At 40.1% G+C, this 25,121-nt stretch overlaps 2 protein-coding genes across 4 annotated transcripts in view; both read right to left on the bottom strand.

The window, feature by feature from the left end:
- The window catches only part of LOC140232660 (thymidine kinase 2, mitochondrial-like), a 43,389-nt gene extending 41,324 nt beyond the window's left edge, over nt 1-2,065 (bottom strand). For all 3 annotated transcript variants that reach the window (XM_072312766.1, XM_072312765.1, XM_072312764.1), the window contains exon 1: nt 1,969-2,065. The gene's annotated coding sequence lies outside the window, so the exon portion shown is untranslated. The remainder of the gene's footprint in view (nt 1-1,968) is intronic.
- Nucleotides 2,066-11,062: 8,997 nt separating this feature from the next.
- Nucleotides 11,063-25,121, bottom strand: LOC140233147 (monomeric sarcosine oxidase-like). Its single transcript, XM_072313263.1, has 8 exons — nt 24,910-25,121; nt 22,184-22,253; nt 20,482-20,673; nt 15,850-16,060; nt 14,346-14,512; nt 13,409-13,598; nt 13,002-13,135; nt 11,063-11,258 (listed from the first exon to the last, which is right to left on the bottom strand). Exons 1-8 carry the CDS (start codon nt 25,004-25,006, stop codon nt 11,090-11,092), a joined length of 1,230 nt encoding a protein of 409 aa, XP_072169364.1. The 5' UTR covers nt 25,007-25,121; the 3' UTR covers nt 11,063-11,089.

Genomic DNA, 25,121 nt, shown 5'->3' with positions numbered 1-25,121 from the left:
TTCATCAGATATGTACAGTGTGAACACTGGAAGCACCTATGATAACAGTTTCAAGTCAGATTTCGATGCATTTATTCATTCCTGTCAAAGAGGTAAATTTACAACACTGAAAATTCACATAGACTAGGGCCAGGGGTGGGATTTATACTTGATAATAAAAATTTGAGTCTGCAAATTTTGTCAGTGTCAGTCTGGTCTGGAGGTAACTACACGTAGCCGCGACAAAACGCAGCTACACCTCTATTCCTTCGCAGACGTTGTCATTTTTCAGTGTGGTTGTGCGACTCCTTCATGAATATCTTTATTAATCGTGGAAAACTAAAATACAAGGAATTATCGTAATCTATGATAATCATTCAATAATCGCTATGCGATTTTTTCTTTAATTACGTCAAAAACTCACCGAAATCTGTGGCTGAAATCAGGTCTGTAAATGTCCTTATTGCTTCACTCCTCATCTGCGTGTTATTTGAATGGCATTCACTCTCGTATACTACAACGTACAACGTAGGTCGTAGGTAGTCGGAGAGCTAGAGGGCGCCTCTCCGACTACCTACGTTGTACGTTGTAGCATACGAGAGTGAATGCCATTCATAATAACACGCAGATGAGGAGTGAAGCAATAAGGACGTTTACAGACCCGATTTCAGCCACAGATTTCGGTGAGTTTTTGACGTAATTAAACAAAAAATCGCATATCGATTATTGAATGATTATCATAGATTACGATAATTCCTTGTATTTTAGTTTTCCACGATTAATAAAGATATTCATGAAGGAGTCGCACAACCACACTGAAAAATGACAACGTCTGCGAAGGAATAGAGGTGTAGGCCTAGCCGCGTTTTGTCGCGGCTGCGTGTAGTTCAGTTCGGGAAACCCACTCACAAGGGGGGCCCCTCCTTATAAGTAACCCGTCCCCCTTATAAGTAACCCCGTCCCCCTTATAAGTAACCCCCGGGGCACCCCTTATAAGGAGTCTCCACGCTTTTTTGCAATGCAACGCGAAAATGAAAGGACTGCGGCAATTCGCTTGATCATGTCCATAAAGCTTCACAAGTTTCCTAGTTACTCACGAAATTTGAGCAAAATCGGTTTGAGGCATCATATCTAAAATCATGGATTTAAATGCGATGTCAAACGACCCATGCGAATGCTGAAATGCGAGCGATTACTGGCGTGAGTGTCGCCAGGCGCGGCGGCGCGGCAATGCTTGAGTGCAGACGTGGCGACTGAGTACGGAGGTCAGTCGCCACGTCTGCACTCAAACATTGCCGCGCCGCCGCGCCTGGCGACACTCACGCCAGTAATCGCTCGCATTTCAGCATTCGCATGGGTCGTTTGACATCGCATTTAAATCCATGATTTTAGATATGATGCCTCAAACCGATTTTGCTCAAATTTCGTGAGTAACTAGGAAACTTGTGAAGCTTTATGGACATAATCAAGCGAATTGCCGCAGTCCTTTCATTTTCGCGTTGCATTGCAAAAAAGCGTGGAGACTCCTTATAAGGGGTGCCCCGGGGGTTACTTATAAGGGGGACGGGGTTACTTATGAGGGGGACGGGTTACTTATAAGGAGGGGCCCCCCTTGTGAGTGGGTTTCCCGAACTGAGTTAGTCTGGAGGCAGTGGATGCCTCGTTGCTCAGCAGCAGTCCTGCAATACTGCAATAAAGAAGTCGAAGCAATTCAAGTTTGACATACAGTTAATGGAAGTTAACTTAAAGTGGGAGGACATTCCAGGGGCCCGACAAGCAATTTAATAGCAAGGTAGACAGGTCAAGGCAGCAGGCGAACACCAACACAGATGACTACGTTAACAAGCCAACAAACCAACACATCTTTTAGTAGACGGGACTACACATTGAAACGCATTTCAAGCGGTTTTTGCTTTTGTTAAAAAAAAAAAATCGAGTATAAAATTACAATAATTGTTCTCAGCGTGCTCCTACAACCGTCTCACTTACCTGTCAATGTGCTTATCTCACGCTCACGTTCCTGTTCCTTCTCAGGCTGAGCTGCTACAGTACGTCAGTAGTTCAGTCCAACACTGGTCAATCTCCGTTCCAAAACACGTTGTGCAATAGGTTGCCTGTATTTGTTATGAAATATTGAAGTCTCCGATTTCGATACGACGCGATGCTACTTGTCCCAACACGTTATATAGGTGGTGTGTACATTACATGACACTGACTGCGACTAGATAGCCGAGCGAGGTCTCGACAACACCTCACGTAGGCCTAAATCCAGGCATGATCCAGGGGTGCATCCTGCTTCGATCTCTCTGATGACACTCATAGCTCGTGCAAGTCCATACAATACAAGGCCTACATTACATGCCCCCCCCCCCCAGCCCTAACTATCTTTATATCTGACTCAATGTAATGCAAATGCAATTTACACAATCACTTTGAATGCGAACAACACAGAACAATATATCGGGCCTAGTCAACCGAAGTCGAAGGGAACAACAAGGAGAACTAACGACCAAAAACAAACAAACAAACAAACAAACAACAAACAAACAACAAACAAACAAACAAACGGGCTACCAGACAAAGAGGTTGTACTATTTTAGATGAGGATTAACTTCAGGTTTCTAACATTTTTGGGTGAGATAAGACACCTCTTATGAAATATAAAGGAGCATGTAACTTCAAGTAAAATTCTGGCATTTATTTGATGAAAATTGGTTTTAAAATGGCTGAGATATCCAAAACAGAGCAATACTATTCCGACCGCTTTGCTTTACTTTGTTTTTTGGATGTCTCGTCCATTCCAAAACCGATTTTCATCAAATAAGCTTTGAGTTCCTCCTAGAATTGTATGCTCTGTACTATTTCACAAGTGATTTCTTGATATCTCGCGAGAAGTTTAAAACCCGTTTCTCATCCCCACCAATACTATACACGAAGATATAGATACAGTTATAGGCCCTATTATAATATCAAAATACAGAGTTATTATGGGCATCTGCCATCTCTCCCATCCGCGAGCACGTACAGTCTATACTGCCCTAAATCCAGACATCCACCCCATTCTCAGGCGCATATTATGACCTGTGGGCCTTTCAACCTCATACCTTGCTCATACCCTTCCCTTCCCTCCACAATTTTACTGACTCATCCACACACACATGCATACACACATACACACACACGCACATCCCCCCTCACACACACTTAAGAATACTCATAAATTGTCCAATTCAATTCAATTCAAATTTATCATCATTTTCGACAGAACACAATTAAATCTCTCTTTGGGCAACAAAGAGATAATGTTCAATCGTGTATTGTGAAACGAAAAGAATATCGGGCGCTCACAATAGCGAAACATAGTAATAACGACACATAATGATAACGAGACATTATTATAGATCACCGTAAGGAGATAAAATGTATCATAATATGTAAAGAAAATGAAAAAGCCCACAAAAATGCTTGTAATCTGTGGGCCCCCTCTAAAGAAGAAAATTGGTGCAAAAATAGGTTCGAAACAAGCCAACTGAAGAGACAAGACTGACAATACAACAAGACAACAGAAGAGACAAGTCCATACAGACAGCAACCTGTAAAAGTCAATCAAGAAGCACTGCTTTTGTGCAGCGTGGGGAGGGAAAGGAAATAGAGGAATTGCCGAAATGACTATACAATTGATCTGAAAGAGAGATAAGGCTGTGATAACTGCACCCGGTTAACAGTAGTACTAAAATGAGGAACAATGTAGATTCAGCAAGTAAATGATGACAGGCCAAGGGCTAGTTTGATTCTGTGGAATGAGAAATCGTTAATGAAAGAAAAGACTTAATTCTCTTTCAAAATTAATGATCACAGGAGCTACATGTATCCTCATAGCGTTATTCATGGGAGTTTCAAAAATTAAAGCCAGTGGCAACAAAAGTGCTCTGAGCTTACATAACTTATTACCTTTCGTATGAGAAGTAGGAACCCATTAGACCGCCGAGTGGGGATATCAATGATATTATGATTGTTTTTATTTCATTTTATTATTTATCTATTTTTATTCTTTTTTTTTTGGGGGGGGGGACATATTATCGACTATACAGACTGGAGTGCAATATTGTTATACTTTTGCATTAATTTGTTCTAAAGTGAATAATTAATGTTTAATAGCTTACTATGAACAAACAATACATTTGAATGTGAGCATCTTCCTCTTGACTCAGCATTACTTGCATGTTTCTGTCATATCAATGTGACTAACAAAAGACATGGCGAGGGAACATGCAAGTTATGCTGAGTCGAGGGGAAGGTGCATTCCAATGTCTTTTGTTAAACATTTCAGTTATACTTTAGCAATAATTGACAGATGAGGACATCTCAAGAATATTAATATTGATTGGTTTGGAAGGATTTTTTTTTGTGGGTGTTCCCAAGTAATCTGAAGAAAAATAGAAGAAAAAATCGTTAAAAATATATGGAATGTTTCTAGATATTCGTTTCACCGCATTAGTGATGTTGAGGTATCATAAATCAACACAAATCAACATGCATTTGGATTTCAGGGCCCCTTTAAGAGTTTTCCTCTGTTTCAAATCCCATCCTCAGAAGCGTGCTCCAGAATCTGATTTTTAAAGACCGATAATTACATTCTCTGGAACACTATATTTGCCTATCCTGACTTTTGATAATGTTAGTATTAGACATAATACATTATTGTGTTCCTATAAACTATAACGAGAGACTGTATTTCAAGTCATGAATTATATCGTAATGCCAAAATGCATCCTCTCTCGAGCTAGACACTAAAGTGAACAAGTTTAAAGGACTTGTTTACCATTGGGCCCGGTGATTTAAAAGTTTTGAGTTATCACATATTTGATGCATATGTGTAGGTCAGTTGTATCACAAAACATCCTACCATATAACAAATTCGCAATAAAGCCTAAAATATAAGGTGATATCATTATTTTTTCACTAAATTATAACTGTAAACGGTTTAGTCTAAAAACAATTTTATTATAACTATTGTTCACATTTTGTATAGTTAACAATGATTACAATGATCAAATTTTTACATTGGTTGTTTGTATTCCTATTATAACTCACATTTTAGAACAATTTGAAGCACTAAAGCTGGGTTTTTGTTTCATCTGCAAATCGTATCTATAATGCCTTTAAGACCCATGAACTCGAAATCAAGTAAAATAGGTCCACGAGCTAAACGGTCCAACAGCTTGACACTAGGCAAATAAGGCCCACGAATTCGACACTGGGCAAAAAAAAAAAAGAAAAAAAAGAAAAAAAAAAAGAAAGACCCACGAGACTACATACCATCACGAGGCTTCTGTAAGCAGTGTCGGGCACTGCCTAGTGTCGAGCTCGTGGGCCGTTTTTTCCTAGTGGCAAGTTCCTGGGTTGTATGATCCGTTGGCTGTACGTCTTGTGGGCTGTATGACACATGGACCTTTTTTTTTCAATGTACAGCTCGTGGGCTTAATAACTCGCGTGTGTCGCTCAAGCTCATGGGATGACCCCATTCATGCTGGAAGGCCATTAATGACGAACCAGTGGTGATCACAGTTTCGAAGTCGCCTTGGTGGCCTGATCGGTCCCGAGTTGGAAGTGCGGCACGTAGTTGGGGTCTTTAATGGCAGGCCTGTCCATGTTGAACAACGATATATGTAGTCAGTTCGCCCGTCAATCGCTAGCTGCTTGGCTCAAAATCTTTCCAAACACCGCCGAAAACCTAGGAAGTTGAAACAAAACCATAATGATGTAAAACAAAAATTGAAAAAATAGCTAGAACAAAAAAGGCTGATATTAAATATTTAGAGAATTAAATAACACTTACATGTAATGTTTGTTATGCTTTATGATGCGCTTGTCAAATGCTCATACGCATAATAGCTCAAAAGTCTTTACAGTATTAGTGACAAAATTGCATACAATTGCACAATGATTTACAAAAAATTGTCAGGGATATTCAGTCATTCAATTTTTGATTTGCTTCATTCTATGGCGTTCTTCACCCCCTCTTCATAAGATAAACAGACATTGGATATGAGAGTTCGTTCGTCCGACGGTTTGTTATTTAGAAGATTCATCATTCCGAAGATTCATAATTACGAAAATTAGATGAGGTTCTTTATTTCGAAGCTTTGTTAATCCTAAAAATGAAACAAGTTTCGTTGTTCCGAAGGTTCGTTACTCTGAACGTTCGTTAATCCGAAAACGGAATAAGGTTAGCAAATCTTAATGTTCGTTTGTACGCACCTTCCTCCCCCCCCCCCCCCCTCCTTCCCCTCCGTTTTCGGATCAACGAACCTTCGGAATAACAAACCTTACAAACCTTACTTCGGATTAGTAACCTTCCGAATAACGAACTTCATTTCATTATTGGGCTAACGAACCATCGGAATAACGGCACAATTATTCGGATTAACGAATCCTATTAAGTTTTCGTACTAACGAACATTAATTTAGATATATGGAATTTGTGCGTTTCGAAAAAACGAACCTTCGCGGAATAGCGAACATTATTTGATTTTCGGATGAACGAATCTTCGGAATAACGAACATTATCCAAGACATCCAGAGGACTTCGAAGATACTATAGTTCGAATTCATGCTCACTTGTAAGCGTTGGCAGCCCCACAGCAGAAAATGACGTCAGGATAACCAGTCTTACGACAGTTATCAATAACAAAATTCCTATCCGGGGTCAACGCGTAGAGACTGTGGAATGTACAAGGAAATAAATTTGTGTATGATCAGATGTTTTTCACATTTTAAGTGATATCTGTAATTGGTAAATGACATTATGGACGTAAAATCCTATTGAGGATTGCGCTGGTAGCAAACATCCATAGTTTTAAATGGATAATTCCAGTTACTTAAGATCTTCAGTTTCGTTTTTCTTGTATAAAGAACAATAATGATTTTTTTTTTCTCTTACTCTGGGGCACAGCTCTTTCAAGTAATCGCTGGTAAGTTTTTCCTCTCTTGGGATCAGGGGTATAGTTCCTTGTCATTGCGGTGACAACAGGGCCCCCAACATCCAAGCCGATCTTAAATCCCGTGTTGCCGTGGATCGGTAGGAGGTACGGCTCGGCTGCACGCGCCTTGTAGAAATTGAACACTCTGGGCACCTATGTTTGTTGCAGAGGAAACGCAATCAATGGAAGAATCATAGCTACCAAGCAATGACAATTCAAGATTCCATCGTTCTTCACCTCACATATTGAAATACAAATACAACAAACATACCCGAAGGGAACTAATGATGTATATTGTTATCCTTTTTTTTTTCATTAAAAAATATTTTAACAATTGTTTTGAGAGAAAAAGGAAAACAAATGAATAGAGTGACTGTAAAAGTTTTGGACGGGCAATTATGTCTTGGTGCCGTGACAGATTTGAATGATTTTTTTTTTCATAGCCGCAAACAAGGAAAAAGGCCGAGGCCGTCTTTGTCGGTAACTTATTGTGATGTATCAGTAATTCACTATCAATTGCAACTAAATCGCTTGCATCTTACCTGATAGTGTACTATATGTACCAATGTCTGTTATTTTGTTGAGTCTGCAGTTTTATGAATAGTTCAAACACTGCTTTTAAACGGAAGAACGTATATAACCAGTACTGAGTACTTGACCGCTGTGCTGAATGCAGATGTAAGAATAAAACGATTCTTTTGTACAAGCCCTGAAAGCGGGCGAAAAGTCAAGGTAGATACATGAATTCAATTTCAATGTTTGCTGCAAAGACATTATTTTGACTATGCAAAGGTATACCTGGGTCCCGTTTCATAAAACTTGTTATCAGTGACAACTGCCACATTTCTATGACAAATTTGTTCTTAGCCAGTCAGATGCAAGTATTTCAGTAGCTTATAACAACTGTGACAACTTGTCACTGAGAATAAGTTTTATGAAACGGGGACTTCACGGCAAGACACAAGAAGTCAGCAGGGAGGTGCTAGAGAAGGAGAGACAACTACTGCTCTCCTTTGAAGTCATGCGCGGCACCGCCGAGAAGTTATGCGTTCAACTACAGGTGTTACCCATGTGCTTTGACAAAAGAGAGCATCAATAATCGGGACTAGCGCTCTCACATCTAGAAATACTTGTCCCTACTGCAATTCGCTCTCTCTTTCAATGTGATGGCAACAATGAATTTGTGTACCTTGAATTGGAGCAGCGAATAAAAATGCAGTGTAAAACTCACAATTTTTTTTTTGGCTGATTTTGGTTTGAAGGGGAAAATACTCAATAGATTATGTGGATTGAGAGAGTGCAGAAACATTTTTTTATTATTATTATTTTTTTTTTGTACATGTATCGGTACACACCAGTGAAGTTTGAGGCAAATCGCTCAATCCGTTAAGAAGTTATTAATCTTAAAAGTTTTGGTTTAACCCACGTGTCGCCAGCGCTGGATAGGAAGACCAGAAGCCCATATGATATCAAAATGAAGAAAATGAATTGATAATTCAATATATAATTATATATATATATATATATATATATATATATATATATATATATATATTTCAAACATGATGAAAGAGTACTCGACTTTTAGAAGACAGAGAGAGTGATATTATCCTTAACAATATTCTGTAAGCAGTCAAAGAAATGTGTAATTTTCGTGAAAAAAATGAAGGCACACAACACACACACACATACTCACACACATATACGCACAAACACACACGATAAGATACAGAGTGGATGGGGGTGCAGGGACGAGGGTCAATGTCTACACCCTTTCCCATGTAATTACTTCCAGCGCATGAGATTCCTTATCTGGGACCTCCAACCTCATCACACTCGCAAGTCAGTCAAAGTGCATGCACTCAAATTTGTAGGAAACTATAAGATGTAAAAAAAAGAAGAAAGAAGCGATAAGATGACAATGTTTATGACTGCATTGTGTTCTGTTCTTTGTACCTTCGTACTCGAAGGGACCTATCTCTGTAAATGTTTGATGACTTCTGCTAATACATAATGCACTGAATATTACTTAGTGGCCAAATGATTATCTGAAATACACTCCATATACGTGTAGTATCAACATGATTATTAATTTTCTATTTTTGTTCGGATTACTTGGATACGCCCACAAAAAAGAGAGAGAGAGAAACACACACACACACACTCACACACACACACACACACACACACACACACACACACACTTTCAAATCAGCATCCGCTCAATGATATCATCTTTCAAACATTGCTAAAGTATTAATATGATTAACATAAGAATCTGATATGAGATTGGGCTTTCTAAGCCAACATACCCTGCAGCCCTGTCAAGCTATGGGTGCTGTTCGTTATTCCGAAGGTTCGCTATTCCGAAGATTCGTTATTCCGAAGGTTCGTTAATCCGAAGATTTGTTAATCCGAAAATGAAATTCGGAATAACGAACCTTCGGAATAACGAATCTTCGGACTTAAGAGCCTTCGGAATAACGAACATTCGGAATAACGAGCTGTAACCTTGCCATCAGTGTGAAAGTTTGAAATACATCAGCACATCAAGGTAGGAATCTAATGTAAAAAATAATTATATTATATATTTTAATTTACCACAGTTTTCTTTATTCTCTTCCTTTTCCATATGAATTTTCCATAAAATTTTCACACACTTTTCACACTGAACAATGCTTATTACTTTGTAATGAAATAATTGAATTTACTTGATAATGGCATGTAACATCATCATCAATGATCATTGCCGTACAGTTGAGATATAGAAATCTTTGAGACTTTTCTTCCCTTGAGATCTTCCTCGTACATACATCTTTAGTGTAAACCGAGTACACTCTAAAGAAATAATGTAAGTGCATATGAACAATGTGTAATACAAAATGTGTACACCGCAGATGAATCTTGTTTATAATTCATGCGCACTGTCTCCAAGGGAAAAAATAGTGTGCATCAAAGCTTTGATATTCATGTATTCTGACTGGACAATACTAACTAGTGATATAAACAGACAATACATAAAGCCATATCATGGAAATCAGCTGGTGGTCCAGTTGTTCGCAGAGGCATATTTCAGTTGAGGTCACACACAATGAACAAATTCACACAAGCGACCAAAGTTATACAATGATGTTTGTCAAATTCAGCGTCGTGGCAGAAGCGGAGAAAAGAACTGAGAACACACTATTATATCGACATTATGTGTTAAGAATCGTACAATAATTCTATTCAAACGCAGACAGGGAAACAGACAGACAGACAGATAGATAGATAGACAGACAGATAGACAGCAAGATAGATATTTATTATACAGACAGACAGATAGATATGATGGATGTAGATAGATAAGTTTTGGTATTTTTATATTCATTACTTGTAATCCAGGCTCTTTGGTCTCATCGCGTTTATTCTTACAATAGTAACAAAATGGGCACGTTAAATGATAATTATTAGAGGCTTCATTAAGCAAACATAGTATTACGTTCAAGAGAAAGTTCGGTTTGTAGAGCAGTCCTCTGGGGATGGACTTTAGGACATAGTGGAAAAATATCTATTTCCGGAGAGTATCAATGCAAGGAGTATACTGAGAAAATTGGGCACAGTTGACTTCAGGGATACATGTAGGTCTTTGACATGTCTATCATTGTCAATGCTAAACACCATACGCCATGACTCCATGGTACATGCTGATGTTGTACCTTCGCGGTGCTTACACGCCATGCTACATTCATCGACAGTTGTGTTGCTTACACGGGAGATTAACTATCTCGTAAAATAATTTTCTTCAGCAGTAGATCAGACATATATGTATATATATATATATTTTTTTTTTTTTTTGGGGGGGGGGGATATTTCATCCATTTCTATACCATACGTATCAAGCATGAGTGCATATTTCAGAAATGAAATCTATCATCACTTCGATTCCATTAAAAAAAAAAATGATCTTCACGGCTTCAAAACACTATGTACATATCTGCATATTTCTCTCTCTTTTTCTCTCTTTCTCTGAACACATAATTTTTGAGAGCACATTTCGGTATGTATGTGTGGCCCATGAGAAATGGGCAAGAACGAACGATAAAAATTCATGTCGGAAGGCCAATGATGACTGCCCTGTGTATCGATCACAGTTTCGACGTCACCTTGGTGGCCTGCTCTGTCCCGAGTTGAAAGTGGGACACGTAGTTGGGGTCTTTAATGGCAGGCCTGTCCATGTTGAACATCGATATGTCGTAGGCGGTTCGACCGTCAATTGCGAGCTGACTCAAAATCCTTCCAAGCACTGCCGCAAACCTAGAACATTGAAGCAAAATAAAACGATGTAAAACAAAACTGAAAATAATAACAGACGAAAGAGGGCTAATATTGCAACATTATTCTTTCAGGTATCATTTTAAACCCTAAAATTATGTCGTATTCATATTATCACTCCCAAAATTGCTATTAGAGCAACTGCTAGTGTGCAGCATGTGGTGACTTGTTCTCATTTTATCACACACATAAATTTATGTGAGAAGAGTCTTCTGTACCCCCGAGTATTAATAGTCATTCTCTTGTGTTTATCTTTAGTTTGGTCTTTAGTCGTACCCGTGCTCCTCATCCTATTCTCCTCACTAGGCTTTTGTTGGGACCTACACTCAACAAGCTTTGCTTTTTAGTAGGTTCCATCCTATTTCTCTTTGCATTCTTCACTTTGATTGAAAATGACACATCGACCGCTATGTACTATGTTTGTATTCCTATTTCTTTTTGTATTATCCAAGCTGGACATTCCGTATTATATTTTGTTATATTTTATGTATTTTCCATCGAGAAATATGAAAATAAAATTGAAATTGAAATTCTCATTTCAAAAATGCAGCATAATTGTGGGAAAAGCTTGGAGAGTTGGTTTAATGAAAGTATTGTCGATGAACCTTGAGCATACCACCAGTAGTCACCTCTTGATCTTTTTACCTCTCATATTTCTTTATCTCTTACATGTTTTTCATCTCATACTTTACTTGTGGTATTTTCGCTTTCCTATCTTTGAACCTCTGGGACATGTAACCTGTGCCAATACTGTATGTTATTCCTGCGATATGCGCACTCAACATAACCTCGAGATACTGAAAAAGTGAACCACCATTACCTTACCATGCAGTATAAACTATTGCTTACACACACACACAAAAAAAAACACAAACAAACAAAACAAAACCAAGCAACACAAAAAAAAAAGAAAAAAGAGGAGTCTTGCATGATAATGGAATAGCACTCATTTCCAGGTTTTCATAAGCTGTTGCCTAGATGAAATAGGTTATACAATGTTATGCAAAATTGCCTAGATACACTAGTTTATGACGATTCAACACTCTACGAAATTAGGGTTTAACTTTGCACCTTTACTAGTGCAGGGAGGTGAAACTCACCTCCCATACCAGCGTCACATTGGGAGTACCTTTAAAGGTGCTCACTTGTCCGAAAGGTGCGAAGTTTCACAAGTAACGGAACTCCCATTGTAACAATGGTAAAGGTGCAAAGTTGAGCATATTCTTCTCGGTTAGAGTGAGAATTAGATCCACAAATCCTTCATTGTATGCATGCACGAACTAATCAAAGAGATCCCTTTGACTGGAAGGTGCCCTAACGCCCATTCAAACAAGAGGGAATCACATCAGTTTGGCTCCTCCTTCAGCACCTTTATGACAGCTCAGTTACATTAATGGTCGATGTTCGTTATTCCAAAGGTTCGTTAATCCAAAAATAAAATAAGGTTCGTTAGCCGGAAGGTTCGTTAATCCGAAAATGAAATAAAGATGCGAACTAACGAACCTTTAGAATAACGAAACTTACTTCATTTTCGGAATTACGAACCTTCGGAATAACGAACCTTCGGAATAATGAACCTCCGAAATAACGAACTGTAAAATGCGCTAACATTCGATGTCAAAGTTCAAGGGTTAGATTTGCTTCATGTACTTGCTAACGCTCTTCGACTCTTCTTACAGAGAGACAATTAAGAGAGGATTAAAGATAGTTTGACTTGAATCTCACTTGTAGGCGTGGCCAGCTCCACAGCAGAAAATGACGTCAGGATAACCAGTCTTACGGCAGTTGTCAATAACGAAATTCCTATCCGGGGTCAACGTGTAGAGACACGTCTTTGTGAACAAGATAGGTCCAAGACCCTGCAGAGTGTAAAAGGAGACACTAATAATACGGATGCATGCAAAAAGAAACGTACAGATCAAATTAGATGTTGGCATATTTGAAGTCAAACCGGCAATTGGTAAATCACATTACAGACGTAAAATCACAACGGGGATTGCGCTAGTTATAAGCATCCATAGTTATGGGTTATGAATGGATAATTTCAGAGACTCCAACCTTTATGACGCAGTATCTTCATTTTCTTTTTGTCCTTCGTGTTCAGAGAAATAAGGAAAATTATTTGTCCTTACTCTTGGACACAGCTCTTTCACGTAATCGCTGGCAAGTTTCTCTCTCTTGGGATCGGGGGTATAGTTCCTAGTCCTAGCGGTGACAACAGGGCCCCCAACGTCCAAGCCAATCTTAAATCCCGTATTGCCATGGATAGGTAGGAAATACGGCTCGGCTGCACGTGCTGTATGCAGAATGAACACTGGGCACCTAATGTTGCGGAAGAATGGCATTCAAATAAAGAGTCATTATTATAGGGCAAGAAACATTAAGATTCTAACGTTACTATCTGTAGGAAACACAATCATCAACAAACACACTCGACTGGAACTGATATGATATTGCAGTCATTTTCTTATTCATAAAGCAGATTATGTTTAAGAGTTGTGCTTTCGAGAAAAGGGAATAAGCAATTTAAACCAAGTGCCTTTAAAAGATTGGGTTGAACAATGATGCAGGTTTGCCTTTTGTATTATTGAATTCATCTATGTATGTCTAACATTCCATCCATAAACACAGTCTCCTGGCGTCTTCACGTGCACTTTCACCATACTGTCAAACATGAGAAAAGCTTCGAGTAAAAGTTAGGGCGCCACCTCGTGTAAATGCTGCCCTAGGAAATACTAGGTCCCACACCAGTAAAACAAGTGGGTCAGCCCGAGCGTAACTCATATAAAATAAACTAAGTGACATCAAGAAGCTTTACCCATCATTTCTCACAGTTAAATTGTCACGAAAAAAAGAAGAAGATATTTTATCTATTTATCTGTCTGTCTATCTATTAATCTCTATCTCATTCACTAAATCTAGTTCTGCTCGGAAATAATTACATCAACAGATTCTTTTCACAGCCTTCTATTCACCTAGCCCCCTTTCCTAGGCTCCCATATCTTTATGACTGTATTTATGGTTGAAATGTTAACCCATCAACGGCATTACAAAGCAGATGCCACCTACTTGTCCTTGGTGAATTCCTTCATGTGGGACGTGGCGTAGTAGGTGACCTGCTCCTGGGTGACAGTGAGTGGTATCTTCACCCCAACAGACGACAAGACTTCGTTCATCCAGGCACCTGCCGTGATTACCACCTTCCTGCACAGGAAGTCACCTTTGGCCGTGCAGACCTAATAGCAATAACTATTCGTTAAACTTGACATAGTGAGTTCCTGTATATACATTGATACTGCCTGTGCAAATACAAGAAGCTTAATACAATGCACACAGTTGAAGCTCCTTGTGTTCGAAACTTCTTGGTAAATGAACCATACGCTTTGTCCATACATACAGGACGATATTCGCCTTGTCTAGTCACTAATCACTGGTCCTTCTGGCTGGTCCTTCTAATCACTGGTCCTTCTACCAAGAAAACAAGCTGACTAAGCTATTTTGCACCATTCAAAATCTGAGTATATGGAAATTGTATAAAATGATATGAATATCAAGCCACATTGACATTTTACAGGACTAGTACACTGTAATGTCAGGTAGCAATTTACATTACAATTTGCAAACTACCGTTCGACATTTCATGACCAAGAGAGAAAGACAAGAAAGATAAGGTGGAGATGAGATTTGTTAGCAGAAATTGCGATTGGAAAAAGAAGGGATCAATAGATGCCATAGAATCTATTGCAACTTTCAGAACTGGAAATTACCTCACTGGACTATGTATTACGTGCAGGTCGCGGACGGCATATCGTGTCTGACTTGTGCTAGTAAGATGGGATAATGGGAATTAAAATTTTGAACTTTGAACAATTAAATAATATGGTACGTGTATCAACGTTCAAATTGACAGTTCTTGGCAAAGTGCCTTCTATTGACGTAAATACACACCGCACCGATTATTCAGTGTTAAAGTAGTAGCCATGATAAAAACCATGGGTACGAGTATACATAGTCCCATTTGGGTGGGATTCGAAACCAAGTCCTCCTGATTTTATAGAGAGTGGTAATACTAGTAATCAACAAGACTTCTGAACTTCCACCTAGTAGATGAAGTGCAAGCTGTTAATGGTCAATCAGCTGCAGTAAAACATCTCGACGCAAGAACCATCAATTTGAATCAATATGCGGTACCCGCTGCCATAAGGGATCAGAGCCATCTCTGGCCATGGGGGGGGGGGGGGGGGGGGGGCTTAAGGTCTGTAGTAGATATGACGTCTGTCTAGCAATCAGGAGGTCATAGGTTCGAATCCCAACCGAGTATGTATGCCAAATTCTTTTTCATAGTTATTCCTGAAAAAAGTGAATAATTGGTGTGGATTGATGTCGATAAAGGGGAATTTTTCAATCAGTGGCAATGATTAGTATCACTGCTTGTTAGTTTAAAGGGTTTCTTTGAAGACACCGAGGGCGGGGTTGTGGAAAATATCTATTTTTTCAAGCTGGTTGATATTTTTTCATTGTTTTCTCTAGTTAGTAATAAGATATTTCTCCCCCTTCAGCAGTACCCTCGCACCTTTGTCAGATTGCCTTGCTTGACAATGTTCATGACGCCCGTGTTTTCTAGGATGGTAGCTCCGTGCTTGCGGGCAAGCTGAATGTGAACTGCGTTGCCCATGGCTGCGTCCACCAGCCCGCTGTCTTTTTGATAGAGAGTGATCCATTCGGGGGTAGGGTTCATCTGGGGAAATTTTCTCCGAATGCTCTCCCCTTCAAACCTCTCGTATCTGATACGGGTACAGAAGGACAATATAAGGTGACGAAATCATGCTACATACAATGAAATACGCTGACAATCTCCTGCATTCTTTACTTACAACGCTTCATGAGTTGCATACGTCATTATACAAATGTAATATGTAAATCCAAAACGACTACCCTTGATATTGTTACTATATATGCTGAAAGACTAACCCTTTCATTTGAGATTCTGCCCTTCGAAGTAAGCAATGTTTTCCATGTACAAATGACGGAGCCCTCATAAAACAAGGCAAGTGCCATAATGTGTCTCGCCCATTCGCGTACAAGAAATTGTACGTGAATGGGATATAACAGATAAAAAAAAAAGAGATATAACAGATAAAAAGAGATATACTCTCTAAAAAAAAAATCGAGAGAAAATATTCACTCTTAAAGGAGTGAATTCAAAAAAGAGTGAATTTAGAGTGAAATTGGAGTGAATTTTGAGTGAAAATGTTTATTTTCACTCGCTTTAGAGTGACCTCAGGGATCACTCCAAAATCTTCGAGTGATCCTTGAGGTCACTCCAAAATGAGTGAAAATGAACATTTTCACTCAAAATTCACTCCAATTTCACTCTAAATTCACTCTTTTTTGAATTCACTCCTTTAAGAGTGAATATTTTCACTCGATTTTTTTTGATAGTAAAAGGTAAGAATTTATGGCAAAAAAAGAATGTGCCATAAAAATTCAACATTGGGCCCTTAAAGTTCGTTGACCCCTGCTTGTGACCTTTGACCTTGTGGTGACCATCCACTCCCCAAGGGACATCTACCATCCAAGTTTGGTCACAAACTGACCTATGGATCAAAAGTTATGACCCATAATAGAAATGCGCCATAAAAACTTAACATTGGGCTCTAAAAGTTCGTTGACCCTGCTTGTGACCTTTGACCTTGTGGTGATCATCCACTCCCCAAGGGACATCTACCATCCAAGTTTGGTCACAAACGAACCCATGGATCAAAAGTTATGACCCATAATAGAAACGCGCCATAAAAAACTTAACATTGGGCTCTAAAAGTTCGTTGAACCATGCTTGTGACCATTGACCTTGTGGTGACCATCCACTCCCCAAGGGACATCTACCATCCAAGTTTAGTCACAAACGGACCTATGAATCAAAAGTTATGACCCATAATAGAAATGCGCCATAAAAACTTAACATTGGGCTCTAAAAGTTCGTTGACCCCTGCTTGTGACTTTTGACCTTGTCATGATCATCCACTCCCCAAGGGACATCTGCCATCCAAGTTTAGTCACAAACGGACCTATGTATCAAAAGTTATGACCCATAATAGAAACGCGCCATAAAACTTAACGTTGGGCTCTTAAAGTTCGTTGACCCCTGCCTGCGAGCTTTGACCTTGAGGTGACCTTCACATATGGTAAAATGTGAAACTTTGTATGACCCCTCTTCCCTCGAAGTTTGATTGCAATTGAAGCCCAGAGTAAAGAGTTATTGAAGTTTTTGTAGCGTTACGGACAGACGACGGACGGACGGACGGACGACGGACGGGCAGACGCCGTAGGCGATCCCTAAAGCCCCTTTTACACTTTCACGGATCGCATCACGGATGACCACGGATCGTCGATCCGGGATCATCCGTACTGTTTCCGGCATGACCGTGTTGACTCCGTGAAGTCATCCGGCATTATCCTTGATCATCCGGTATGTCCGCGGAAAAAATTAAGCTTGCTTAATTTTTCATCCCGGACATCACGGACGAAAATCAATACGAACTCTTCCTTGTTGGCACCGTCTACTCCGTGTTGCTTCCGTATTCCTTCCTTGCAGGCACCGGATATTCCGTGTTGCCTCCGTACTCATTCCGGGACAATCCGTGAAGACATCGGGACGTCCGTACTAGCATCGGCTCCATCCGGGATGAAAAATTCGTGTATTTTGTAAATACAAGCTCATGAAGTCCATTAAATTTGCTCACATCTTCCCCCATCATTACAGCCAGCAACCCCTCATACTCTGTTCGTATAATGGTCGCACGAAAACCTTCAGTGACCCACACATTTCCTTGACCTTTTTTTGTGTATGTGTGTGCATTTTGATTTGTTTTGTTTTGTTTTGTTTTGCTTTGCTTTGTTTATGTGATGATGCTCCCGCAAAATGAGAGTTTGCAACAAAGAGATTTGCCTGACGTCGACAAGCCGAGGCATGGCTGCTGTAGATTTCCTGATGTGCTTGTTATTAGCGCTGGAGGCATGTTGCCTGAGAATGATAAAGTATCAAAAGCAAAAGTAAATGTTATCTGTCAACATTTTTGGGATATCCGTGTAAAGACCGCGAAGGGACCAAGTTGCATCCGTGCTCTTCCTTGATATGGCCGTGTTGGCTCCGTATCGTTTCCGTTGTGGTCCGCGTTCGTTCCTTGTCTGTCCGTGTAGGCACCGTACTTGACCTTGTAGCATCAGTACTTTGTCCGTGTAGACATCCAGTTGGCATCGTATTCACACCGGCATTGAGAGGAAAATCGATATTTTGCATGCCGGATCACCACGGATGACGATCCGTGGTCATCCGTGTAGTAATCCGTGAAAGTGTAAAAGGGGCTTTAGTCTCCCCTCACCTCCGGCGGGCTCGACAAAAATGAAACGTCGACAAGAACGAAGATATGGTCTTATCGAAAACAAAATAACTACAGCACTTTTTGGTAATTTAATGGGAAGGGGTGGGGATGGTTATTAGCCAGGTGACTGGGATCTAATGAACACTCGTAATTGATAACTACGTGCTCTGCTACTTTCAGTAGCATTATTATGATATCGCAAGGGGGATGTCATGACCGCTATAACACTCCTCCTTCGTGTTCCAATATTCAGTCCGTAAGCTAGTCTTGAGTCAGCCGTCTTCTTCCTCCGAATCTTCCTCTTAATCCTCCAGTTACTCCTTCTTTTCCAGCTCTTCTTCCTCCTTCTTCGTCCAAGTCTTGCCCTTCTTTTCATCCACAATTCTTATAATTTTGCTATTAATTCATCTTCCTGTTTTCGTGTGTCGTCCATTATGTTCCTTCTCGTTTCCTATAGCTTTGCTTATTATAAGCTTTCACTTCATTTTCTTGTCCTTTTCTTCGAAAGCTATTGATCCATTGTAACGTGTACTCATTTTGACCAGGTATGACAATCATATCTGAACTCTAACGTTTAGATTCAGCATACACGTACGCCACAGTTAAATTTGGTGTGCGATGTATCATACTTGTTCAACGCAAACACGTCCGGACCTTCTGAAATCGTAACAATGATAACGGCATTTTCTTTTTCTTTACAATAATCGAGGGAATACAGCGATTGGCGCTACCTTTTCAATGTGAAATTCTATGGAATCAGACGCACGTGGAAAGGCATACTGCAATCTTAAACATCAAGAGATGACAATACTACTGAACACAGCTAACAGTTTTACCACCCTGGTCATGACCTGTCATACACTGTAAACATAAGCTAACCTGACCCCAAAATTAGAGCGTTATCGCAAGGTACAAAGGTACAGACACTCACTAATTTTATAGACCGGTAATGCCACTGTCTGGTGAAAAATAAACGGGGCCTTATCTTACTGGAAGTTGAGCTATATAAGTTTTATTGCTTCTCTGTCAAGAAATTAATAAGGTGAGACTCAAGATTTTGAAAACGTGTGGAATGAAAATTATATAGAAACGTTTGCTTTGAGCAGGTCAGCACATTACAGTACTCAACAATCGCTCAGTGTCTCTTGGTACTGCGTGGCCTTCTATTACCAAACCCACAGGACATCGAAAGCTATAGATTCAGTTCAAATTCTTAAGGAGATCATCAGATTTAGAATGATACTTAACTTATCAAAAGAAAGGGTTTCCAGCTCATCAAAGTAAAAACAGAAATGAGAAGGTGCATAAGAATGACATTTCTGAGAAAATTAGCCTTAAAGTAATGAAGATCAATTTAAGTGCACTATAAGTCACAACCTTTATTATATTACGTAGAATAAAATAGGAAATAAAAAAAAATCATGATACCCACTGTGAAGGGAAAAGGATATTGCTCAAAACTTGGTAACCTCATTAGGAACATTGAATTCTAGTCCTGATAGCAAAGAGTCAATGTGTGAAAAACCAATGTCGACTGTTTCTGCTCAGTTTTCATGAACAGTTTACGAGCGAAAACATTGAGTAAAACGACAATGAGGTGAGAAGAAAAAATAGGTGACAATGACAATATAAGCGCTTTCTACATTTTAGATGTTTCCAAATGTGGAATTTCAACAGCAGGGAGATATAAGGCATCACTACCTACCAAAATTCAAGTTCAAGATTTTGGATCTTGAATTGTCAGGAATTTGAACATGAAATGATAAGCCCAAACTTAAACAATATAACAGAAGCCATATAGCAAAAAGTACGACATGACTCACGGTACGTTTTGTTCTGTCATAGCCGTGGCGAATTTCTCCAGGACGGCATGGCCTGGAGTATTCCTCTTGCAAATGTCCAGGCCACCTGTTTTGAAGACTAGCTGTATACCAGATTCCCGTTCCGCCTCGCCCCATGCTTCGTACGTGCCCCGGGCCAAGGGAATGTAAGCTTTGTCGTTGTAGGACAGACGTCTGTTCATCAAATCGTAAAGGAAAAGGAGGGGGTCGTCATCCCACGAGCCCGACAACCACGAGTCATACAGCCCACGAGCTCGACATTGAAAAGAGGTCCATGGGTCATACAGCCGACTAGCCATACCGCCCATGGGCTCGACAGTAGCAAACAAGGCCCACGAGTCCGGCATGCACTAGGAAATAAAAGCCCACGAGACCGACACTGCGTACATTCAGCCCCGTGATCATGTAATGAGTGCCAGACTCGTGGGTTGTATGACGAGTGGGCTGTATTATGACTCATGGGTGTCGGACTCGTGACGTGCACATACACATGGGATGTAAATGATTCGCCATGCTTTCGATATATCGGTTTGCCATGTCTTTAAATCAAGAGGATGCTTCATAGTAAAGGCTGTCCTCAGACACCCTAATTTAGTCCGGAATGATCTGAAGTTACACATCATGCAACATATTAACAATAAAACATATATAATTAAGTTATAGAGACAAAGATACCTTATCAAAGAGAGCAATGGAGATCCACACTGTTACAAGTCAATTGCATAAGCCTACACATCAGAAAATTGATTTACAAGATGCAGCTTATCGTGTAATATTATTTCTTCTATGTGTTTCTTGAAAGTTTGCATGGCGATGAAAATGACGAAGAGAGGTTTGTAGTAACACCATTGTGTAATCCCTGGAAGAAATGCTGTTTGGCGTACGAACAACTTAGAAAGAGGAAAGTGGAGGAGGGAAGCAACATAGGAAGAGTGTAAGGAAGGCGAATAGTAACAGTACGATCGAAGGCCAGCTGTGAGCTGGACGTTGAGGTTGGACTAATGGAGACGGAAGGAGAGAAGACAGGTGAATTTTTGAGGAAGAAGAGTGAGAATTAGGTAGGCCTAAAGGGTACGGAAATTGGTGGGTGGAGAAAGATGAGCCAGAAAGGAGGGAGGAGGAGCCGGGGAAGGAGAAGGCTGGAAAATCAATCTCTCTCCCTATCGCCATGATCCAAATTGTGAAGACGTCGCGGAGACATCACCGCGGCTGAGAAAACGTCTTGGAGAACTCCCCGCTACTGCAGGACCGGACGTCGCCGAGACGTCTCTCCGCGACTTCCTGGCGAATAAGTTTTCACATTGTTTGGAGGCGTCTTAATGGACATCACCTTGATGTCGCCTTCTTGTTGAGAGCAAGAATCATTTGTTGTTGTCGTTGTTGTTTGTTTTGCATTTGTTTGTTTGTTTTGTTTTTGTCTTTCGAGTCGCACCAGTCGCGGCGACGTCTCTTCCAGTGAGATGGGCCCTTTGAGCAAAACACGAAGAATATCTGGGGCTTTCCATATGACTGATGAACGCGAGGTGAATTTTCAGCCTTAAAGAGACTTGATGGGCGGTTGCAGGTGACTAAAATCATTCGTTACTAAAATGTAGGAAAAGAAACATCCATGAATTTCCAAACATTACATAACAGAAACGATCTTTTCAGCACAAGGAAGAGAGTTCTTGGTCACTTTGCTTACATGATCCTGGAGAGGTCCTGGGAACCACCATGGTCATGGCCTAGGTTAAATTGCTCCAGACCAAGGACACCTAAAAAAAGAGAACATTATATGATACGATTACTGATGTAGAATGCTAATAAGAATTTTCTTTGCTACTTTGAAATATTGTGAGAGATTAATTTCATGACTCCTTAAGTTTAAGATGGTAATCACAATGATTAGCGTTAATTGTAGTACTTGTACCTATTTCTAACTTCTACAACTTGCTTGTAAAGCCCATAGAAATCACAATTATACTGTTCATTCTTCAATTCGGAACATTCCATCTAATGATTGCATGGATCACATCGCTTCATACAACCTGGTTTGTCTGACTAAGGTTTAAGTCGGGCAGATTGACAAGAGTCCGGCGCACACGAGTCACGAGTCACACGAGTCCCTTGACATGAGTCATACATCCCACGATCCGATCAGTAATACAACCCACTAGTTATAGAGCCTACGAGTCATACAGCCCACGAGCTAGACAAAATATTGCCCATGAATCCGACACTAGCCATTAAGAGCCATGATTCCGAATCTCATATTACGGGGCTTAAATGGACGAAGTATCGGTCTCCTGGGCCTTATTCGCCTACTGTCGGACTCATGGGCCTTATTTGAATTGCCTCGTGTACAGCTCATGGGCCGTATGACCCATGGACCTGTTTGCAATGTCGAGTTCGTGGGCCGCATGATTCGCGGATGCCGGTCTCGCGGGATGCATGCGAGATGAAAATAAAACAGGAAGCTAATACTACGCAAAAAAGGCCCATCAATATCATCATCATGTAATTCCTTTAAGAAAGCAATAAATAATTATGTTTTACACTGGATGTTATGATAATGATCACGTATCTCTGTATTATGTTAATGATTATGTTATATTGGGAGGGCTGAGGGTGAGGGAGGGTATATTGGTAGTCGGTATTGGGGGGTACCATTTTCACACGCTTTTTTTGTTGTAATGCTGTTTCAGTTGATTTTGTACTGATGTATCAATTTTTTGTTCGTATCATATTATTATGTGTAAGTAAGTGTGTGTATAATTAGTTTTACTGTATGAAGTTTCGACTATTGCAATGTTTCATGTGAAGTTCGACCCCTCGGAAGACCAGCACGGCCACGAAGGCCGAGCTGAGCAGGGCAATCCACCCGTTTTCCTTCAGTTAAGTACCCCAGTTGTATTGTAGCATTGTTATTTTGTGATTTTACGGTGAATAAACAAAAAAAAAAAAAAAACTCGACACATGCCACAAAGGGCCCATGAGCTCGACACTAGGCAAAAAAAAAAAAAAAAAAAAACACCAAACAAACAAAAACAAGGAGACTGACATTTGGCCCCGTAATTATGTCGGTTTTGTGGCCATTTCTGCCTACTGTCGGATGACTCGTGGGCCTTGTTTGCCTGGTGTCGGACTTAATTAAGGATCTTAAATTTGCTTAGTATCGAGCTGTAGGACCAATATGATGTCGAGCTCTTGGATCTTGTTCGCTAAGGCCCGAATTCACGAAGGTGGTACAAATGAAACCATGGTTTAAACCATGGACAAAAACCATAAAGCGCCAAGTGTCGCATGGAATATTTCGTTACGGAATCAGTCATTTCGTCAATGAAATGATTATTTTGTAACGAAATGACAACGTTTTGTAACTAAATGAACATTTCGTCCACTAAATGATAATTTCATTAACGAAACGGTCATTTTGTCGACAAAATGACCAATTTCGTAACGAAATATTCCGTGCGACACTTGGCGCTCCATGGTTTTTGTCCATAGTTTAAACCATGGTTTAATTTGTACCACCTTCGTGAATTCGGGCCATTGTGTCTAGCTCGTGGGCCGTGTAAATCGGGAGCTTATGACTCGTGAGTTGCATTACTCGTGAGCTGTAAGAATCGTGGATATGTGACTCGTGACGTGCACAAGATGTGGTATGATTTCAATTTGTGTTCCTTTGTACAGATTATTAATCCTCACCCCTAGCGCTATAATCTCTTGCTTTCATTTAATACGCCTTAATTGCCCGCCTCTGACTACTTAAAGGAAACCAAAACGCAAAGAGAAATGTGGATTGAGTGAAAGCAGCAACATATTAAGTAGAGCATATCAGTGAAAGTTTGAGGAAAATCGGACAATCGATGCGAAAGTTATGAGTTTTAAAAGTTTTGATGTTGGAACCATGCTGGATAAGGAGACTACTAAGCGTGAGCTGATGACATCATTGTGTGGACAACAATATTAAGAAAGTATGAAGAAAATTCAACATGCTTTCACTTTTCTAGCGTAATGAAAGAGCACTTGACACCGCTACAAGACCTTGTCACAAGGACTTTCTCATCTTTGAAACACGGTGTAAGAACGTATAAGTTTAAACATTAAACGTTTATTGACCGAGGTTAATGGAATAGTTGCCTATAGAAACTACAGAGAAACCAAGTCAATCGTGTCATGATTAACTCTGCAACATTGTAAACAACACTATTAAATGAAAGTTTGCTCGAAGTCTTTTCGCAATTGGGTGCGGGTTGATTTTCTGAGCAGGAATCGCGACTCCCTGGTGAGAATGTGAAGAACATGCTGCGCCGAAAAGCAGCCACTGTTCCTTACCACTGTGCGGCATGCATACATGAATATTATATTACAACGTACTTTGTTGGAAAAATAAAAGATCTCAAAACATGATCATGTGGTACCACATACGTTTTCCACACCGCTTGGCCAGCCAGTAGACAGCGCTGCTGCCGACACCTCCGCACCCCACCACGATGTAGTCAAACTGAGGAGTTTGCTGATTCATTTTTCAGTGCTGATCCAACAGGTAATCCGCGACCCCAAATGCAGTCTTTTCACCTGTAGCCCGATCAAAGAACTTTTTTAACCTACACGATATGAAGCGAGCTGCGGACGGTTGA

Source organism: Diadema setosum, chromosome 9, assembly GCF_964275005.1.
Source record: "Diadema setosum chromosome 9, eeDiaSeto1, whole genome shotgun sequence".
Lineage (NCBI taxonomy): Eukaryota > Metazoa > Echinodermata > Echinoidea > Diadematoida > Diadematidae > Diadema > Diadema setosum.
This window is presented reverse-complemented; position numbering and strand designations above follow the sequence as displayed.